At 51.6% G+C, this 17,396-nt stretch overlaps 7 protein-coding genes across 7 annotated transcripts; 3 read left to right on the top strand and 4 right to left on the bottom strand.

The window, feature by feature from the left end:
- Positions 1-792: 792 nt before the first annotated feature.
- Positions 793-3,940, bottom strand: L3040_001902 (uncharacterized protein; the record flags this gene model as incomplete). The annotated part of the gene is made up of 7 exons (XM_066156936.1): positions 793-1,543; positions 1,601-1,761; positions 1,875-2,306; positions 2,355-3,148; positions 3,198-3,624; positions 3,726-3,817; positions 3,877-3,940. 7 exons carry the CDS (start codon positions 3,938-3,940, stop codon positions 793-795), a joined length of 2,721 nt encoding a protein of 906 aa, XP_066012938.1.
- Positions 3,941-4,768: 828 nt separating this feature from the next.
- On the top strand, positions 4,769-5,569 carry L3040_001901 (uncharacterized protein; the record flags this gene model as incomplete). The annotated part of the gene is made up of 1 exon (XM_007289532.2): positions 4,769-5,569. One exon carries the CDS (start codon positions 4,769-4,771, stop codon positions 5,567-5,569), a length of 801 nt encoding a protein of 266 aa, XP_007289594.2.
- A 523-nt stretch (positions 5,570-6,092) lies between these two features.
- L3040_001900 (uncharacterized protein) lies at positions 6,093-7,478 on the bottom strand (the record flags this gene model as incomplete). The annotated part of the gene is made up of 1 exon (XM_007289533.1): positions 6,093-7,478. The coding sequence occupies one exon, from the start codon at positions 7,476-7,478 to the stop codon at positions 6,093-6,095; it is 1,386 nt and encodes a 461-aa protein (XP_007289595.1).
- Positions 7,479-8,011: 533 nt separating this feature from the next.
- L3040_001899 (uncharacterized protein) lies at positions 8,012-9,045 on the bottom strand (the record flags this gene model as incomplete). The annotated part of the gene is made up of 3 exons (XM_007289534.1): positions 8,012-8,682; positions 8,770-8,931; positions 8,988-9,045. 3 exons carry the CDS (start codon positions 9,043-9,045, stop codon positions 8,012-8,014), a joined length of 891 nt encoding a protein of 296 aa, XP_007289596.1.
- A 912-nt stretch (positions 9,046-9,957) lies between these two features.
- L3040_001898 (uncharacterized protein) lies at positions 9,958-12,150 on the top strand (the record flags this gene model as incomplete). Its single annotated transcript, XM_007289535.1, has 3 exons — positions 9,958-10,819; positions 10,869-12,004; positions 12,058-12,150. 3 exons carry the CDS (start codon positions 9,958-9,960, stop codon positions 12,148-12,150), a joined length of 2,091 nt encoding a protein of 696 aa, XP_007289597.1.
- Positions 12,151-12,629: 479 nt separating this feature from the next.
- On the bottom strand, positions 12,630-14,791 carry L3040_001897 (uncharacterized protein; the record flags this gene model as incomplete). The annotated part of the gene is made up of 7 exons (XM_007289536.1): positions 12,630-12,890; positions 13,014-13,337; positions 13,436-13,761; positions 13,815-14,096; positions 14,354-14,406; positions 14,459-14,669; positions 14,734-14,791. The coding sequence occupies 7 exons, from the start codon at positions 14,789-14,791 to the stop codon at positions 12,630-12,632; spliced, it is 1,515 nt and encodes a 504-aa protein (XP_007289598.1).
- Positions 14,792-15,735: 944 nt separating this feature from the next.
- On the top strand, positions 15,736-17,191 carry L3040_001896 (uncharacterized protein; the record flags this gene model as incomplete). The annotated part of the gene is made up of 2 exons (XM_007289537.1): positions 15,736-15,823; positions 15,879-17,191. 2 exons carry the CDS (start codon positions 15,736-15,738, stop codon positions 17,189-17,191), a joined length of 1,401 nt encoding a protein of 466 aa, XP_007289599.1.
- Between the last annotated feature and the right edge of the window lie 205 nt (positions 17,192-17,396).

Genomic DNA, 17,396 nt, shown 5'->3' with positions numbered 1-17,396 from the left:
AAAAAGAAAAAAAAGAAAAGAAAAAAGAAGAAGAAAAAAGAAGAAAAAAAAAAAAGAAGAAAAAAAGAAGAAGAAGAAAAAAAAAAGTTTGAATAGTTCCTCCGGCTTTCCGCTTCAACATCCTTTCTCAGCAAAAGGTAAAACGAGCAAACAGTACCGAGCTCGACCCACCCACCCAGCCACGATCCCCAAACGAGAAGGTACCTCTCATGCAAGACAGCGACCTGCAACATCTTTGAAAAACACGAAATGGATTCCTTTTTTTTCCCCTTCTTCCGAGGATCTACACCGCCCTCGGAAAACCCAAGCGAGGGGAAAGGGGGGGGGATGCTTCAGCTCTATCGCAAGCAGACAACTCAGCTCGATCGTAAGCAAAAGTAAACGAAAAATCGAGCGAATCTGCAAACAACAAGACTCGCTCAACCCTCCTCCTGCACGCCACCTCCCTCACCTTTTGGCGAGAATCTACAACTCTCATCTATTTATTCACACGGGAGACAGCAGAAAAGAGGTCTCGGTCTCACTAAGCGGCACATCCCCGCAGTCTTTACGTGCCGCGCGGTACCACCAGCCAGTCTCTAGATTGACCAGGACTTCGGAATCTGGATCCTCCCATGCTCCATTTACTCATCATGTCAGTGGCTTTTTCATTTATATACCTACCCATACACCCATATACCCAATCTTGAGCCAAGAGTACTCCCGCGCATACCAGATCCAGATTGAAGTACAGCTTCTTTCCCTCTCTCTCTCTCTCACAAACAGACTCCTCCTCTTTCGAAAATCCAAAACCTACAACTTCTCCTTCCCACCCTCCTGCAATAACTCCACTGCGCCCCCAGAAATACATAACTTCCCCGTCTCCTTCACCCGACTCTCAAAGATAACCCTGCCCCCCTCCCGCCACATGCTCGTGACGATCGTCTCGCCCGGTAGCACCGTCCCCGCGAATCGGACCTTCACGTTCCGGTACGCTCCGAAACGCTGATAGACTGCCTTGGCCGCGATCCCAAAGAAGCACAGCCCGTGCAGGATGGGCGCCTTGAAGCCGCCCATCTTGGCGAACGCCGGGTCGACGTGCAGCGGGTTGTAGTCGCCGCTGAGGCGGTACAGCACGGCCTGCTCTTCCGTCGTCTTCTCCTCAGCGGTGAAATCGGGTGCGCGGGACGGCGGTTTGTTGGCCGCCGTGGAGGCGCCCCGGTCGGCTGGCTTCTTGATGCCGCCGAAGCCGCCGGAGCCGCGGATGAAGACCGTGCTTTCGTTGTAGAAGAGCGGCTTACCGGTCTCCCTGTTGATGGTCGTGACGCCAGACTTGACGATGGCCGCGTTGCCTTTGTCAACGACTTCGAGGAGTCGCGGCTTGGAGACCAGGGTCGCGGCCGTAGGAATCGGGTAGGAGAGGATCTCGAGGTATTGCTCGCCGTGTAACAGCATCATGGGGGAGAAATTGGGGATGAGGTCAGAGATTTGGTACGGCGTTTCGGCGCTGAAGAAGGGGATTACGCCGAAGGTGGGCAGGGCTTGGAAATTTTCGTCTCCCTCGCTGTTTTGACTATTAACGGTTCGTTCGGGTTAAATAGATGGAGAGGGAATGACTTACAAAACGTATGGCATATCTGTTTTCTTAGCTCCGATACCTAAGTTGTAAAGAATCACGTCTCGTTCCTCGTACTTGAATTCAGTACCAGAACCTTCAGTCCTCTTAGCCTTCTCGATGTTGGCTAAGAATTCAGCATTTTCTTCTGTAGGCTCTTCACTCTGCTATGGCACGGTATGACATTAGAATCGTTTCATTTCATCAAGTACAGCTACAATATACAAAACAACCTCCATGCATCCAAGGCTGAACTGGAGGTTGAGAAGCTTGCTCATACCTTACTCTGACCGCCCTTGCGGTTCTGCATGTTCGCCATGATGCTCTTCAGTCCATCGTTACTATCCTCTGGGTGATCTGCGCGGCCATCGTCAAAGTCCGTGATGCGCTTCCATTGCTTGAGGACAGCTTCAGGGGTCAATGTCTCATCGACTGGGAAGCCATGTCCACCAGTTCTTTGCCAGCGGGTTCGGCCAGCCCATCCACTACCGACTTCGAAGAGACCACCGGTTGCTGGCTCGGGCACCTTGTCAGAACAAAGGGCAACGACGAGTGGTGCTATGTAATCTGGCTTGAAAGCCTGGACCATCTCTTCTGGCATGATGGTTCGGGTCATGGCAGTACCAGCATTTGGTGCAATGGTGTTGACCAAGATGTTGTACTTCTTACCCTCACGGGCAAGAGCACGAGAGAAGCCGAGGATACCGCATTTCTGGCTCGGTCAGTAGAAATCCTGTGACGCTCAGAGGAGCAAACTTACAGCTGCGGCATAGTTGGCCTGCCCAAAATTACCGTAGATACCACTTGTGGAAGTGGTATTCACGATACGACCATACTTCTGCTGAAGCATGTATGGCCAAGCGGCTTTCGTGACCTTGTAGGTGCCGCGGAGATGGACTGCAATGACCTGATCCCATTGCTTATCTTCCATATTAGCGAACGCCTTGTCACGGAGAATACCGGCGTTATTAATGATAATATCAATACGTCCGTACGCATCGATAGCAGCCTTCACAACAGCATCTCCGTCTTCGGCAGAAGCCTTGTTACCGACTGCGTTGCCGCCGAGCTTCTGAATCTCCTGAACAACATCGTCTGGGTTCATCAAATCGTTGACAACGACTGAAGCACCGTACTTGGCAAATGCCAAACAGTATGCGCGGCCAATACCAGCGCCACCACCAGTGACCAAAGCAACCTTGCCCTTGAAGTCAAGAGTCTCACCCTTGTCATTGGAGCCCATCTTCATTGACTTCTCAAGCAGACCCATGAAGTCAGCAACACCGGTTGGGTACTCGGCATTCTTGAAGTCGTTGACCTCATCCCACTTCTTCAGGATAGCACCAGGGGTATAAGAGTCATCAGCCTTCAGAAGAAGACCGCTGGATCGCTCCCAGCGAAGCTTGGCAACGTGGCCTCCTCCAGTCTCGAAAATGGACCCATTCTCATCGCAATCCTTGTGCACCAAGACAGCCACAAGAGGTACGACCCATTCGGGCCTGAGATTCTCAAGGACATCGGGGGGCATAACAGTTTGGGTCATACGGCTGGCAGCTAGTCATGAAATCAGAATGTGGAAGTACAACTTGATAGAGGGACTTACCAATTGGGGCAATGACATTTGCATGGATGTTGTACTTCGCACCCTCCTTCGCGAGTGTCTCGGTAAAACCGACCATAGCCAGCTTAGCAGCCGAGTAGTTCGTCTGGCCAAAGCTTCCAAAAAGACCAGCCGCGGAAGCAGTGTTGATGACCCGGCCGTACTTCTGTTTGCGGAAATAAGGCCACGCAGCTCTGGCACACTTGTACGAACCCTTTACATGGACGGCGATGATCAGATCCCAGTCCTGGTCCTTCATGTTCTTGAAGCTGACATCGCGGAGGATACCGGCGTTGTTGAGCAGAATGTCGATGCGGCCGTAGTTCTGGATGGCCGTCTCGATAATCTTGTCCCCGTTCTCGACGCTGTCGTAGTTGGCTACTGCCTTGCCGCCGGCGGCTTTGATCTCGTCGACTACGACATCTGCGGCCTGCATAGAGAGACAGCTATCAGCTTTGTCCTGCCTTGTTCTAGATATACTGGGACTGGGACTGGGACTTGGATTGGCACTCGGGAACGCTGACAACCCACCTTCGTCGAGGTACCCTCCCCCTTGAATGATCCTCCCAGATCGTTGACAACGACTGAGGCTCCTCTCGAGCCAAAGAACAGGGCATATGCTTCTACGTAGGGCATTAGCATATATATGCTGCCTGTCCTAGACGCAGGATGGGAACTTTACTTCCTAGCCCTCCACCGGCGCCAGTGACAACAACGACCTGGCCATCATATCTCAGTTCGGACATCTTGGATTATGTGAGTGATATCCAATCTCCAAATTGGTCTGAATCTATTTCTCGCGCAAGGAGAGTGAGCAGTAGGAGGGTGAGTAGTTGGGTGAGTAGTAGGAGGAGATAGAGTAGAGAGAGAGGAAGTGGGTTGGGGAAGTGAGATGGAGGTCTGGTATAGTCAAGGTTTGGTCGCTGGCTGATGCACTGGTGAGCGGACATGCCTCGGCTTCAAAGCAGCAGCCGAGTAGCTTCCCCACATTACGGAGCACCGGCATCATGTCATGCTCATTGCTCCACTCCGACTTCACATGCAAGAAGAGTACCGGTAGTAGAGCGGTGAGGGTCACGTGAATACCTCGCTCTCGCCGTCAGCCATCACAGGCGTAGCGTAGCGACAACCGATCAAAACAAAACAATCGTTCTTCGAGTCAACCTCAAGTCCAGATATTCCTATCACGAAGCATCCATTACATTGAGGATTTGGGAAGCTACCATGGCAGCTAGGTACTGAGTTACTTACTTATATGCAAGTTCTACGGCGATTCGTTTCCCGCGCCGCGAGACTCCGCGACCTCAACCTCAACACCACAGCAGCAATGTGAAATTCCTCCATCTCTGGTGCAGCACAGCACACCCTCGAACCCTTTTGCAGCACTCAATATGTCGACCACCAGCTCCCCCAGCTCCCCCAGCGCTCCCCAACCAGCAGCATTTATCGACGATAAATCCCCACACTGCATCCCCTTCATCCTCTCCCTCCTCTCCTCCCCCAACAATACCACCTCTTCCACTACCGCTCCCTCCCCCTCTCCCTCCCCCTCCCTCGCTAGCAAACCCTTGATCATGGCCCTCAACGGCATCCAAGGCTCGGGGAAAACAACCCTCGTCTCCTCCCTAGCCACAACCCTCCGCTCCCCTCCGCACAACCTCCCCACCCTCGTCCTCAGCATCGACGACCTCTACCTGCCCCACGCCTCGCAAGCCGCCCTCGCCGCCTCCCACCCTGAAAATCCCCTCGTGCAGCACCGAGGCGTGCCCGGCACGCACGACTTGGCCCTCGCGCGCGCCCTGTTCGCCGCACTGCGGACTGGCAGCGAGTGCCGCGTCCCGGCGTACGATAAGGCCGCCTACGACGGGCAGGGTGATCGCGTCCCGGAAGCGCAGTGGCAGGTCGTCAATCGAGAGGGCGAGGAGGAAAAGAAGGTGCGCGTCGTGATTTTCGAGGGCTGGTGCGTCGGCTTCTCCGCCCTGCCGGAGGCGGAAGTGGTTCGGAGGAGAGAGGGCCCGAATCGGACGTTGAGCAAGAACCGGCTGGAGGATCTGCTGTTTGTGAATCAGAGGTTGGCGGAGTATGACCAGGTGCTGAATCGCGAGTTTGATGCGTTTATCCATCTCGATGCCGAGGACACGGACTACGTGTACAAGTGGCGGCAGGAGCAAGAGGCGGCGTTGCGGAGAGAGAAGGGGATGGGGATGAGTGTGGAGCAGGTTACAAGATTCGTGGATGGGTATTATCCTGCTTATGAGCTTTACACCGCGAGATTGCGGGGAGGTATCTGTCGAGGGAAGGAGGGTGCGCAATGGAAGAATTTGAGATTGATTATTGGGAGTGATAGGAGGGTTAAGGAGGTTACGAGGATATAGAAGAGCGAGAAGCTGCTGCGAGAAGAAAAAAAAAGGAGGGGGGGGGGGGGGGGGGGGGGGGGTAGAAGAGCCTCTAGAGAATCTTCTGAAGATGATCTCCGAGGAGGCTAGCGAAGAGCTGAAATTTCTAGCGCCAAAGCAAATAGGTATATAGATGCACATCCCGATCAAACAAAAACCTATTTTCCGCTCTCCTCTTAGATGACTCTCACTTCATAGCCATGGACCCAAGCAAACACCACACCATAGTTTCCACATAGCTGATATTCCTGCCGCCAATGCATTATGGATGGAAATAGCAGTAAATCAGAGTCCTCCATACGACACCCCCGTGGTATGTGCATCCATAGCTCGTAGGGTCTGCTCAGTTGCGAAGTCAAGCACTCCTCTGATTCACGATCCTATAGTCCTCGGCCTTGATTGCTGCTCGCGGCTCAAGAAATCTAAAGATTCCATCTTCAAATCAACAAGATTAGCCAAGACAGCAAACAGGATAATATAAATCTGTTTGGGGATACGAGATTTATACCGTCTTGTCCCGTAGCAATTGCTGCCCGATGCCAGCCATTCCATCCAGTTTCTTGTCGTACTTGTTGGCGTGAGCACGCACAAGTCTCTCTCTGGTCTTGACCTCCTGCTCGTACTTGGCAGCAACTCCTCGCTTCTTTTGTCTGTTGGTCTTGATCTCGTTCAAGAGGTTGGAGAACTGTTCGATGAACCAATCTCCCGCCTTCTCCCATTCCTCGTTAGTCAGACTCACGTAGAACGAGCTTTGGTCCTTCTCAGGTGCGTCGACATAGTATTTGAGACGTTGTTCAAATGTAACATCAGGCTCCCTCAATTCCACTGGGAAGATAAATGCTTCCGCATGAGGGTCCATCTCCATATCTTCGTTCTCGAGGTCCTTATATTTCATGGTCTTTAGTTTATCGTCCTTGTAGTCCGGACTGGTTATGAATGTTTGGTCCTCTTGATACTGAGAGCTTGGAGGTTGAGAATGCGGAATTGTGCGAGATTTACGAGCACGGCTGGGGCTTGGCTTGGGACCGGAAGCCGCTTTCTCTGTGTTCTGACTGCCTTTCGGAGAGCCAGCGCGTTGTTGTAAAACTTGCACATCTTCAGGAGATTCTAGATCATCGTCTTCAGAATCATCGTGGCGCGGGTTTTGCTTAAATCCACGAACTTCATCGCCCGAATGGTTTCGTTTCTTGGGGCCCTGGTCACGTAGCGCTACGAACGGCTCGCCTTGGCCGCTGCGAAATTGAAGGTCCTCGATCTGTCGGGCTTGGCGGCTCAGTTGTGCCTGGTGATTCTCGTCGAAACGTCCGGTGATCATAGGGGCTTGTGGTACAGTGAGCACTGTCTGTGTAAACTGGCCGTTCGACGGTTGATTATGCATTGTCTGCTTGTGATGAAGGGTATGCGCTAGAGTTCCTCTTGTAACCTGATAGGCAGTATCATTCCGTTGATATTCATCCTCGTCATACCCGTCTCCATCTGAGTTTGCATCCTGGTTGTTGACGAATTCTTCTTCATATCCAGGGGAAATCTCGCTCTTAGTAACGTCGAACTCCGAGTCCACAGTAATGTCATCGAGTGCATCCCTTCCGGGAGCAGCAACCCCCCGGAAGCCATTGGTTTGCAGGCCATAGTCCTCAAACTGGTACTGTTGGTTCGGGGATGTGTTGCGGTCACCGTACTGGTTGGAAGCATATCCAGGAGCAGGCGCAGTACTAGGGAGCAATTGCTTATAAACAGCTTGGGCAGGAGGAGCTACGGAGTAGGACTTCTTGCCAGGCGACACCTTCAAGCGTTGAGCTTCGACACGATCAGCGCGAACAATTGGCTGACCTGGGCTCGGGGCGCGTTTTTGCAGGTTTAGATTGCCAGCGACAAATCGGGAAGCCATGGCGAAGGGATGGTTTTATTTCGAGGAAAAGGGCAAGACGGAGATGGGATTTCGAGGGATTTCGAGGACTGATTGTGAAGGTCTTCCGTTGTGGCTCAGAGCCTCCGTATCTGTCGCTGATCAGCGTTGCCAATTCGGTACTGAGGGTGGTGGCAGACCTTCTTTGATACTGCACAGGTTGTTCCGACGAGAATATTTTGTAATTGTGCCCGTCGGATGCCTACGCTGGAGAGAATATCGCCCGCTTGGCTTGAGCGTGGTTATAGACGGTTGAGCTTGTTAACGCGCACGCGTAAATCATGCAGGACGTGCGCACGTGATAGATATCCACATTTTATGCTTTACGAAGTGCAGCATAATACAGTAGACCAAAGTTCCAAAATGTTTACTCTATGGTTTCATTGAAGGTTTACATGCTTAGTTTGTATCTCGTAGAATGCTGGAGAGTAGTTCCGGGTACCAACAAGGGATACGCCGTGGTTCTTAAAAGCACGGCAGGAGCTCTTGTTGAATGCTTTGGAACTGCTATGATCCTACCGTAGAATGCCAATATGAATCACGAAACCAGAGTCTGATTTCAGACCATCAATCAACATTTCATCGGGCAAGCGCCATACTCGGAACGCTCTATGAAATTCCTTGAGCCATTCCTCAAAGACCTCAGCAGAACGAAGTTGCTGTGCTATAATACAAACTGCTGGCTCATTTTCTGCTTCATCTGAGCTTCGCAGCTTGCATGTATCAATGCAAGTCTGTACCAAGGGTTTGATGAGAGCATCGTTGTAGATGCAGTCACATGCTATCACGGCGTCAAAGCTGCGCTTCAACTCGGTTCCTGTCAGCGAGGGTAGCACTTCATCTGTCTCCCAGTCCAGCGGCGTTGCGATGATGTTGCCAGCAGCTTGCACCTGGCTCGCTGATGCAGCACCTCGTTTCGACTTGGACGAGCTCTTGCGACCTTTCTTGGTGGATGAGGTTGCCTGGCGATTTTCTTCTAGATTCTGGCTCACGAGCTTCATAACATAATGTTGATCTGTCAAGACGTATGATCCAATAAGTGGCCCACAAGCAAGGCCAATGATTCCAGATATTCCACATCCGAGCTCCAGAACGGTGGACTCGGAGTCCAAGATGCCAAGGCTGAAGAGCAAATTTGTGGGCGCAGTCACCCAACGTGCGAAGAGCGGGGTGATCTTCCAGACCACTGCAAGGAATCAGCAAGTGCTGCACCCCGTCTCCGTCCCCGTCCCCGTCCCCGTCTCCGTCTCCGTCGACTCCGCCTCTCACTTACCGGCTCCGGTGGTTCCGCCGCCTCGGTTTGAGGACAGTATCGTCGGTGACTGGTGGATAGAGAGGTCACGCTCACCAATGGTCAGGTCCAAGAGTGTGGCTTTGGAATCGACAAAGCCCAGATTCTGGGACGGTATCGACTGAGAAAAGACCAGAAACGATTCTGCGGACATAGAGTAAGCCAAGAGCATTTGATCCAGTATATGTTCGGGAACTCACCTTCCTCGTAATCTTCGATATCCGGGCCAAGCAGGCCCAACAAGACTGAGACCGACATCCGAGAGTCCTACTGTAGTTGTACGTCTGTGTACCGGTCCGATAGCCTTCACCGGTTGAGGCGTCCGAGACTTTTGGGAGAGGAGGCTGAGCACTATAGCCTTCTGCGGTATATGCCCAGTCTTGGCACCTTGGACTGGATTGATGGACATAAGAGAAGAAAAGAAGGCTCTGGAGAACTTGGAAGAAAGGCAAAAAGGGCCGGACTGGGGCTGCACAGGATGTTACGCCGTGGCAGACCTGACCGGGCACCTCGGCGGGCTTGGTAAAATGTAAAATCCAACGTAAGCAGAGACGATGGATGAAGTCCTTCAAACGACCTGCGGACGGATAAGTATTCTGTATAGTAAGGAAAGAAGAAGAAGAAGAAGGCCTATGATAGGTAGGTCATGGATGATGTTGGTGTTGCTGTTTTTTTTTTCCCCGATCCAGTTGAGTAGTATGTATACAAGTATCTACTCTGTATCTATCCAGATGGAATAATCAATCCAGCCAGACAGCCAGAGTCAATGCTGAATGCCGAGGCGAGAAAGCAAATGCAAGAGAGTGCGGAGAGATTCAGCCCCGGGGGCCCTGGGCAATCAACCTGTGCTCGGTGCTCACTGCTACTAGCTTACTTACTTAAGCCAGGCTGGCCCGGTTGATAGGCAATGACGAGTCGCGCTTCATCAACATAATTGTGCGCACTCTCCCTCTCAACTCTCTTCCAACTCTCATTCTCGCTCCCACAACACCACAACACCACAACCCCTCAAACACCACCTCTATTCCCCTCCAATACACACACTGCTCTCGACTGCTCTCTACTCTGTGCGATCACGCGTCTCCTCGCACCATTTCCCTCGTACTCTGTTTGTCTTTCCTGCGATACCCATACCCCGGATCTTGAGCTTCCCAACAATAAATTCCCACCATGTCTCTCAAGAACTTCAGTCCGCAGCCCAAAATCTACGCTAAACCGCCCTTTAGCGTTGAGGCCCCCGGATACGAAGCTACCAAGGGCGAGACACTTCCACGCAGGCATCCTAAGGCCAAGGACAAGCTCTTGGAGCGCCCCATCGAAGATATCGCGACGCTCTTCGACGTCGTGAAGTACAGCGCGGAGAAGTACGGAAATGCAAAGGCCCTGGGATCCCGAAAGCTCATCAAGACGCACCAGGAGACAAAGAAGGTCAAGAAGATAGTAGATGGCCAGGAGACGGAAGTCGATAAGAAATGGACATTTTTTGAGCTCAGTGGTTACGAGTACTTGAGCTTTCACGACTACGAAAAGTTGACCCTGCAAATCGGCGCAGGTTACAGAAAGCTGGGCCTTGCAAAGGATGATCGTGTACACATCTTCGCTGCCACAAGCGCCCATTGGCTGGCGACTGCGCACGGCGCTGTCTCTCAATCCATGCCCATTGTTACGGCCTATGACACGCTGGGAGAGGAGGGCTTGAGGCACTCCCTGGTGGCCACGAAGGCCAAGGCTATATTCCTCGACCCTCACTTGCTTACTGCGCTCATCAAGCCCCTCAATGAGGCAACTGAGATTAAATGTGTCATTTGGAACAACCAGCATGAGGTCAAGCAAGAGAACATCGATGCCTTGAAGAAGGCACATGATCGATTAACGATTATGAGCTTTGAAGAGCTCCGGAAGCTTGGAGAGGAGAACCCAGTCGCACCTGTCCCACCCTCGCCTGAGGACCTCTGCTGTATCATGTACACGTCTGGCTCTACCGGCCCTCCAAAGGGTGTCCCTCTCAGGCATAAGGCTGTGGTAGGCGCAAGTAAGTACAAGCCTATTCGGTTGAGTCAATATATACTAACTCTTTGCAGTCGCTGGTGTCAGCGTCATTGTTAACCCTTACCTCGGTCCAGGCGATGGTTTACTCGCCTACCTACCTCTCGCGCACATCCTAGAATTCGTCTTCGAAAGTGCATGCTTATACTGGGGTGGAACTATGGGCTACGGAAATCCAAAGACTTTGTCTGATGCCTCGGTGAAGAACTGCAACGGAGATATTCGCGAATTCAAGCCAACTGTCCTCGTTGGTGTTCCGGCTGTGTGGGAGTCCGTCAAGAAGGGCATTGTCTCCAAAGTCAACTCTGGAAGCCCTATTGTAAAGAATATGTTCTGGGGTGCACTTTGGGCCAAGCAAAGCCTTTTGCGTTACGGGCTTCCCGGAGTGGGCGTTCTCGACTCGCTGGTATTCAAGAAGGTAAAGGAGGCGACTGGTGGACGACTGAGAATTTGCCTCAACGGCGGTGGACCAATTTCGAAGGACACTCAAAGATTCATTTCGATGGCCATTGCCCCGATGATCAGCGGATATGGGCTGACCGAGACCACGGCTATGGGTGCGCTCATGGATCCTATGGAGTGGACTGATGAAACTCTCGGAGACATTCCTGCATCCATTGATATCAAGCTGGTTGATTTCGCCGACGCGGGTTACTTCGCCACTAACAAGCCCAACCCGCAAGGAGAAATTTGGATTAAAGGTTGCACAGTCATGGAAGGGTACTACAATGATCCAGAGCAAACTAAAGAGGCTCTTACTCCTGATGGGTGGTTCAAGACTGGTGACATTGGAGAATTCGATAAGAATGGCCACCTGAAGATTATTGATCGCAAGAAGAACTTGGTCAAGACTCTCAATGGCGAGTACATAGCTTTGGAGAAGCTGGAGTCTGTCTACAGAGCTGCTACAATTGTAGCCAATATTTGCGTGTATGCTGACCAGCAACGCACCAAGCCCGTCGCGATTATTGTCCCGGCCGAGCCAGCTTTGAAGAGACTTGCGGAGAACATTGGCGTCGAGGGTAACGGTGTCGAGGACTTGGTTCACAACAAGAAGATCCAGGATGCTGTGCTGAAGGAGCTGCAACAGGCTGGAAGAGCAGGTGGCTTGAGTGGTATTGAGATTATCGAGGGCTCGGTCCTGGCTGATGAAGAGTGGACACCTCAGAACGTAAATTTTCCCCCCACCTAAATCTAGGATATGCAACGTACTGACCAAAGCAGAACATGGTCACATCCGCCCAGAAGCTGAACCGAAAGTTGATCTTACAGACGTACCAGAAGGACGTTGACGCTGCTTATGCCAGAAATAATTAGGTTGAAAGTGGAACGTGGTAATCAGTGGCGGAATTGCGTTAATGGGTAGATTAGTCTAGCCGGTGGGTGAAAAGTGGTCGCCTGGTTTGGTGGACTTAGGAAGCAACGTCGTGAAAACAGCGGTGCAGTTTTGATAGCGTATTTGGCTGTGCTAGCTGTATAGTAATATCTGCTCTGTCCAGGCATTGCCGTTCCGCTTCGTAGGAGATCCCAACTTCTCTCGCTATCGATTTTTTATTCTGTGATTTGGTGATCGAGTCCAGATGGATTCAGGCTCGCTGCGGAAAGGCCGACTCCATTGTTGAATTTGACTTGGTGGCCGGTATTGCAGGCATCATACGGATTCAGAAGCTAGCGGTACTACATTCAATGGTTTCCGTATAGGTTCTCTCATAAATATACGTATAGTACGTACGTACGTACCTAGGTAATACCTACCTACCATCTATCTATCTTTCTATCTACCTACACGCCACTCATCACGCAAGCTCGTCCTCGCTATCGTCAATCTCGTCCCGCTGAATCCTCTTCCTTCTCCTCCTCTGTGTCGCATCTCCATCTCCGTCTCCACATCCACCTCCGCTATCCAAACGGGCAGCAGCAGCTGCTGCCACCTCCTTCTCTCCTTCTTCTAGCCCTTGCTCTTCCTCTTCCTCGCCAACACCAGCAGCAGCAGCAGCAGCAGCTAGCTCGAGTAGCTCCTCGTCGCCATGCTCTTCTTCTTCTTCTACCGGCGGCGCCTGTTTTACATGTACCTTCGTATTAGCAAAACTTGCGATTCCTGTTAATCTCCCCATTTCCGCTTTTCGCTTCCAACGGACCGCCTACCCGCTCTCTCCCACATGAGCTGGGAAGTTACATACCAAGGCATCCTCGCTCCCCTGCCACTGCGGCGGCGGCGGCGGCAGCTCCTCCTCGTCTGATTCGGCCCAGCCGTAGTCTTCGTCGTCTTCGTCTTCGAGGTCGGAGTCGGGGATTTCAAGGTCGGTGGCTGAGAGCTTGCGTTTTTGCGAGGGGTGCGGTAGTGGTGTCGTGTTGGTGTTGTTGTTGTTGACGTTGCCTACATGGTGTGCGAGGTGCGGTGGGAGAGACGAGTGGGGGTGTTTAAGAGGGGAGGAAGATGAGTCTTGTGGTTGCGTGGCTTGTGCTACCAGCTTGGTGGGCAGGGGAAGGTGGTAGATGCCGTACTATTGTTGGGCGGGCGACTTTTTTTCAACACAAAAGTGATCTCCACCGTTTGTGAGGAGGGGTGGGGGGGATAGATAGAAATCCGGAGAACACATACCTCGCCAATCCCCACGCCTATCATCTTAGCCCTGGCAACCGCCACGCCTTCTGCTTTCAAAACTCTTACCAATCTCACGTCATTGATGGCCTTTCCCTCCTCATCTTCCCATCCCCAGTCACGCATCATCTTGACTCGGCACCCGAGACCTTGCTCCCACGCCGTGGCGGTGATGGCTGGGGCGAGCACTGCGCCAGCGCCTGAACGCATCTTGCTTACGCATTGCGAGGTCAGGACGATGGCTATGTTGCGGGTGGTGGCGAGTTTCGATAGAGAGGAGATGAGGTGTTGGAGAATGGAGAACTTGCGAGCTGAAGGGTTGAATGCTGCAGCCGTGCGTTAGTCTAGGTTTTGGTACCCAGGTTACGGCGCTGCTTACCACCGGGTTTCTTAGGCGTCGTCTTTGGCTTTGCGTCTGCATTTCGGGGAAAGGCGTTGGTGATTAGGGTTGAGAAGGAGTCAATTATTATCAGACTTGTGCTCTGAGGTGGATTGTTGGGTGCTGGGTGGCAGAGGAGAGCGAGAAGGTGCGCGAGAGATGGCACCGTGAAATGGGTGAGGTTTGTGAGGAGGCTTGACAGAGTCGGCGGCTGAGAAGATGGTGAGTGGTGTGAGGTCAGGACCTGGCTTAGGCGGGGGCCGGAGACGGGATGTGAAGCATCTGCAACATAGTTATATAAGAGGATATACTAGAACCATACGAATGTGCAGAATAATGTTTCAAGGATAGCCAACAGTTTCCAGAAGGAAAAGTTTTGTTTTCAGGTAGAGAGAGGCATGCGAATCTGAGTCTGAGCGCACGACAAAAGTAGGATATCAAAGTGAACCGAGCATGTCAACAAAAGAAAGGGGGCAACCGGGGTAGCCGAGATGCACGGGATCCCGAGGACGAAGAAGAAAGGAGCGGAAATTACTGACCTACCCAGACGACACCTCCGCCAGCATGCAATGCACTGGCAGCTAACTGCATACTGCATTCCGGTAAGTATCGTCACCATATCGACGCGGTGCGAGATCACGTACCAGAGAGCAGTCTTACCCACACCTGGAGGGCCATAAATCTCAGTCACCTTGCCTCTCGAGACACCTCCGAAAGCAGAGTCTACGTCTGTAAACGCCTGATCTATGTTCTGCAAGACGCAATCGAGGGAAAACAGTCCGGTTGAGATACATCGCGTTGGTGATGACCTCAAATCCTGGAATGCTTGGGCTGCCGAGACGGTGGGCATGCGATCTGAAGCGGTTCAGCTGTGAACAAGGTTTGGTTTGGTTCTTGGTTCTTGGATAGGGTAACTCACGTGCTGAGGGAGACGAGAAGTTAGAGGCGCCTGGGCCATGGATGGAGTTGTAGTCCATGGCTGCTTGCTTGCTTGTTCATAATTGAGGCTTCAGCTGTTGGGGAGCATGCAGGTATTCGAGGTACAGTACGGAGTAGAGAGGAGCCATAAGCGAGATCACATGACATGTTCAGTCATAGTCGTGACCAAAATCTCAACCTCATTTGTTTTCTGTATCGAAATTTGGAAAATTCCTCAACGCATCCGCATCCGCATCCGCATCCTCATCCTGTCATCCCATCTTCCCGTACACAGACTTTGCCCTGGTTTATGCCCGGGAGAATGTTCTTTTTCCGGCTTTACGTGATGATCTTGTCATTCATCATATATGAGAGGTGACGGCTCGTTCTTAGCGACGGCGAGGTTAGCCTCAAGATCGATCATGTTGTGGATCATCGGTGGATCATCCTCACAAGTTCCAAATGGGCTCCTCTACGGAGGAATTCGCCCAACACCACTCCAAGCATTTGAGCCGGTGCCATCATATGCCATAGCTCATGCAAGGGTCAATCAAGCTTATCCTCAAGTCTTATTTAAATCTTGTTCAAATCTTGTTTAAATCTTGTTTAAATCTTATTCAAATCTGTTTACAACATCCTGAGGAAAAGCTCGACAAGAGCACTCTGCAGTGTCAACTTCATTTCAGCATTTGTTTTTTTTTGTGTCCACTATCCCTATTTTCTTTTCAAAGACATCATTGATAACAAGCGCCATTGCATCGGCTGGACACTATTCATCAACTATCTATTCTTGGAGATGATGGTGTTGCTAAGCTAAGCTTCAGTCAGTTTTAGGCATAACTGCGTCTCTAAAATAGAGCCCGGTGGGTGGAGAGCTTTGGCGCGGCCTGGAAATATCTCAGACTTCTTTCACTTACGAGCCTGGTACAGATATACCGCTCTGCTCCCGCCCTCGACTCTGGCCAGCATCTGTAACATTATGCACCGGTAGCACACGTCCATCATGAGGAGCCCATTCGTAGCATTCGCAGTGATCTTATCACTACTGACCTCCCCATTATCAGCACTCGATCTCGATGTCAACGATGAAGGTGCAGCCTCCCCTTTCCTGCTGCAAAAATTCGGCTTTTACTGACGATTGGGTAGACTCCATCAGGAGCGCCGCCAGCACAATTGCATATGGCCTGGTCAAATACTACTCGGGAAATGTCACGAATACACCCGAGACTATCGGGGTCCTTCCAAAGCCTCATTATTGGTGGCAGTCTGGCGCAATGTGGGGGTTATTGTTGGACTACTATCACTACACCGGCGACCCTACATACCACAGCATTACGACGCAAGCTATCCTTTCGCAACTTGGCCCCGAGTACGACTTCATGGTGCCTATGTACTTCTTGAGCGAAGGGAACGACGACCAAGCTTTCTGGGGATTCGCTGCGATGTCGGCAGCAGAGAGAAACGACACGCAGCCTCCTATTGGCAATTACACCTGGGTCCAAATTGTCGAGAATTTGTGGAACACGCAGGCTCGGCGTTGGGACATGGCAACTTGTGGCGGAGGACTGAAATGGCAGATTTTCTCTTATAACAAAGGTTATAACTACAAGAATACCGTCTCGAACGCAGCATTCTTCCAAATCTCCGCACGACTGGCTCGATTTACTGGTAACCAGACCTATGTCGAATGGGCTCACAAGGTATATGATTGGATCTCAAGTTCTGGTCTGCTGGATAGTGGCTACCAACTTCTCGACGGTGCGGAAGACACAACAAATTGTACGAAAATAAATGGGATCATCTGGACATACAACAACGCCATTTTCTTATATGGTTCCGCAGTCATGTATAATCACACCGACGGATCAAGCCTCTGGGCCGAAAGAACTCAAGGATTATTGGACGCTTCTAATAATTTCTTCGGTCCCTTTCAGAACTCTACCAATATCATGTACGAGCCAGCCTGCGAGACCGCCGGCACCTGCAATACGGACCAATTTTCCTTCAAGGGTTACCTCTCGAGATTCATGTGGAAAACGACGGTCCTAGCCCCCTTCACCCAGAACTCCATCTCCGCGCTCTTGACAGCGTCCTCTCAAGCGGCTGCAAGGTCCTGCTCTGGCGGAACTAACGGGGTCACTTGTGGAACTCGCTGGTACGTCGATGGCTGGGATGGCAAGTACGGCGTCGGTCAACAAATGAGCGCTCTCGAGACCATCCAGGGCTTACTCATCAGTAAGAGCGTGCCACCTCTGCGTTCCGAAGATCTGAAAGTGGTGGCCATTCCTTCTGCTCCATCGACGCCTTCAGCAGCCCCGCTTGCCACGAAAACCGAAATCGCAAGTCCGACGGCGTCGAAGAATAGCGGAGCTAGCAGCAGCAGCATCGGCCGTGACAGTGAGCATCTGTTGTTCGTGACAGGTGTCTTCCTTGGCTTGAAGCTGATGCTAGATCTCTAGGCTATAATTTCTAGGCACTGTGTCTTGAACTCGACGCTTCCTGGGCTCGGATCAAGCGAGCGTTATTGAACAATTGGAATTGATGAGCTCTAGTGAGTGATCAACTGGCGGGGTTGTTGATCCTGCTTTGTATTTTTTCCCGGAGAATCTACCGGTATACAAAAAGAAAAAAGATATGAAGAGCTTGTGTGTAAAATAAATTGAA

Source organism: Drepanopeziza brunnea (assembly GCF_022702325.1).
Source record: "Drepanopeziza brunnea f. sp. 'multigermtubi' strain 214-2 chromosome Unknown ctg2, whole genome shotgun sequence".
Classification (NCBI taxonomy): domain Eukaryota; kingdom Fungi; phylum Ascomycota; class Leotiomycetes; order Helotiales; family Drepanopezizaceae; genus Drepanopeziza; species Drepanopeziza brunnea.
Note: the sequence above shows the minus strand (reverse complement) of the source record. Positions and strands in the feature narration are given on the sequence as shown.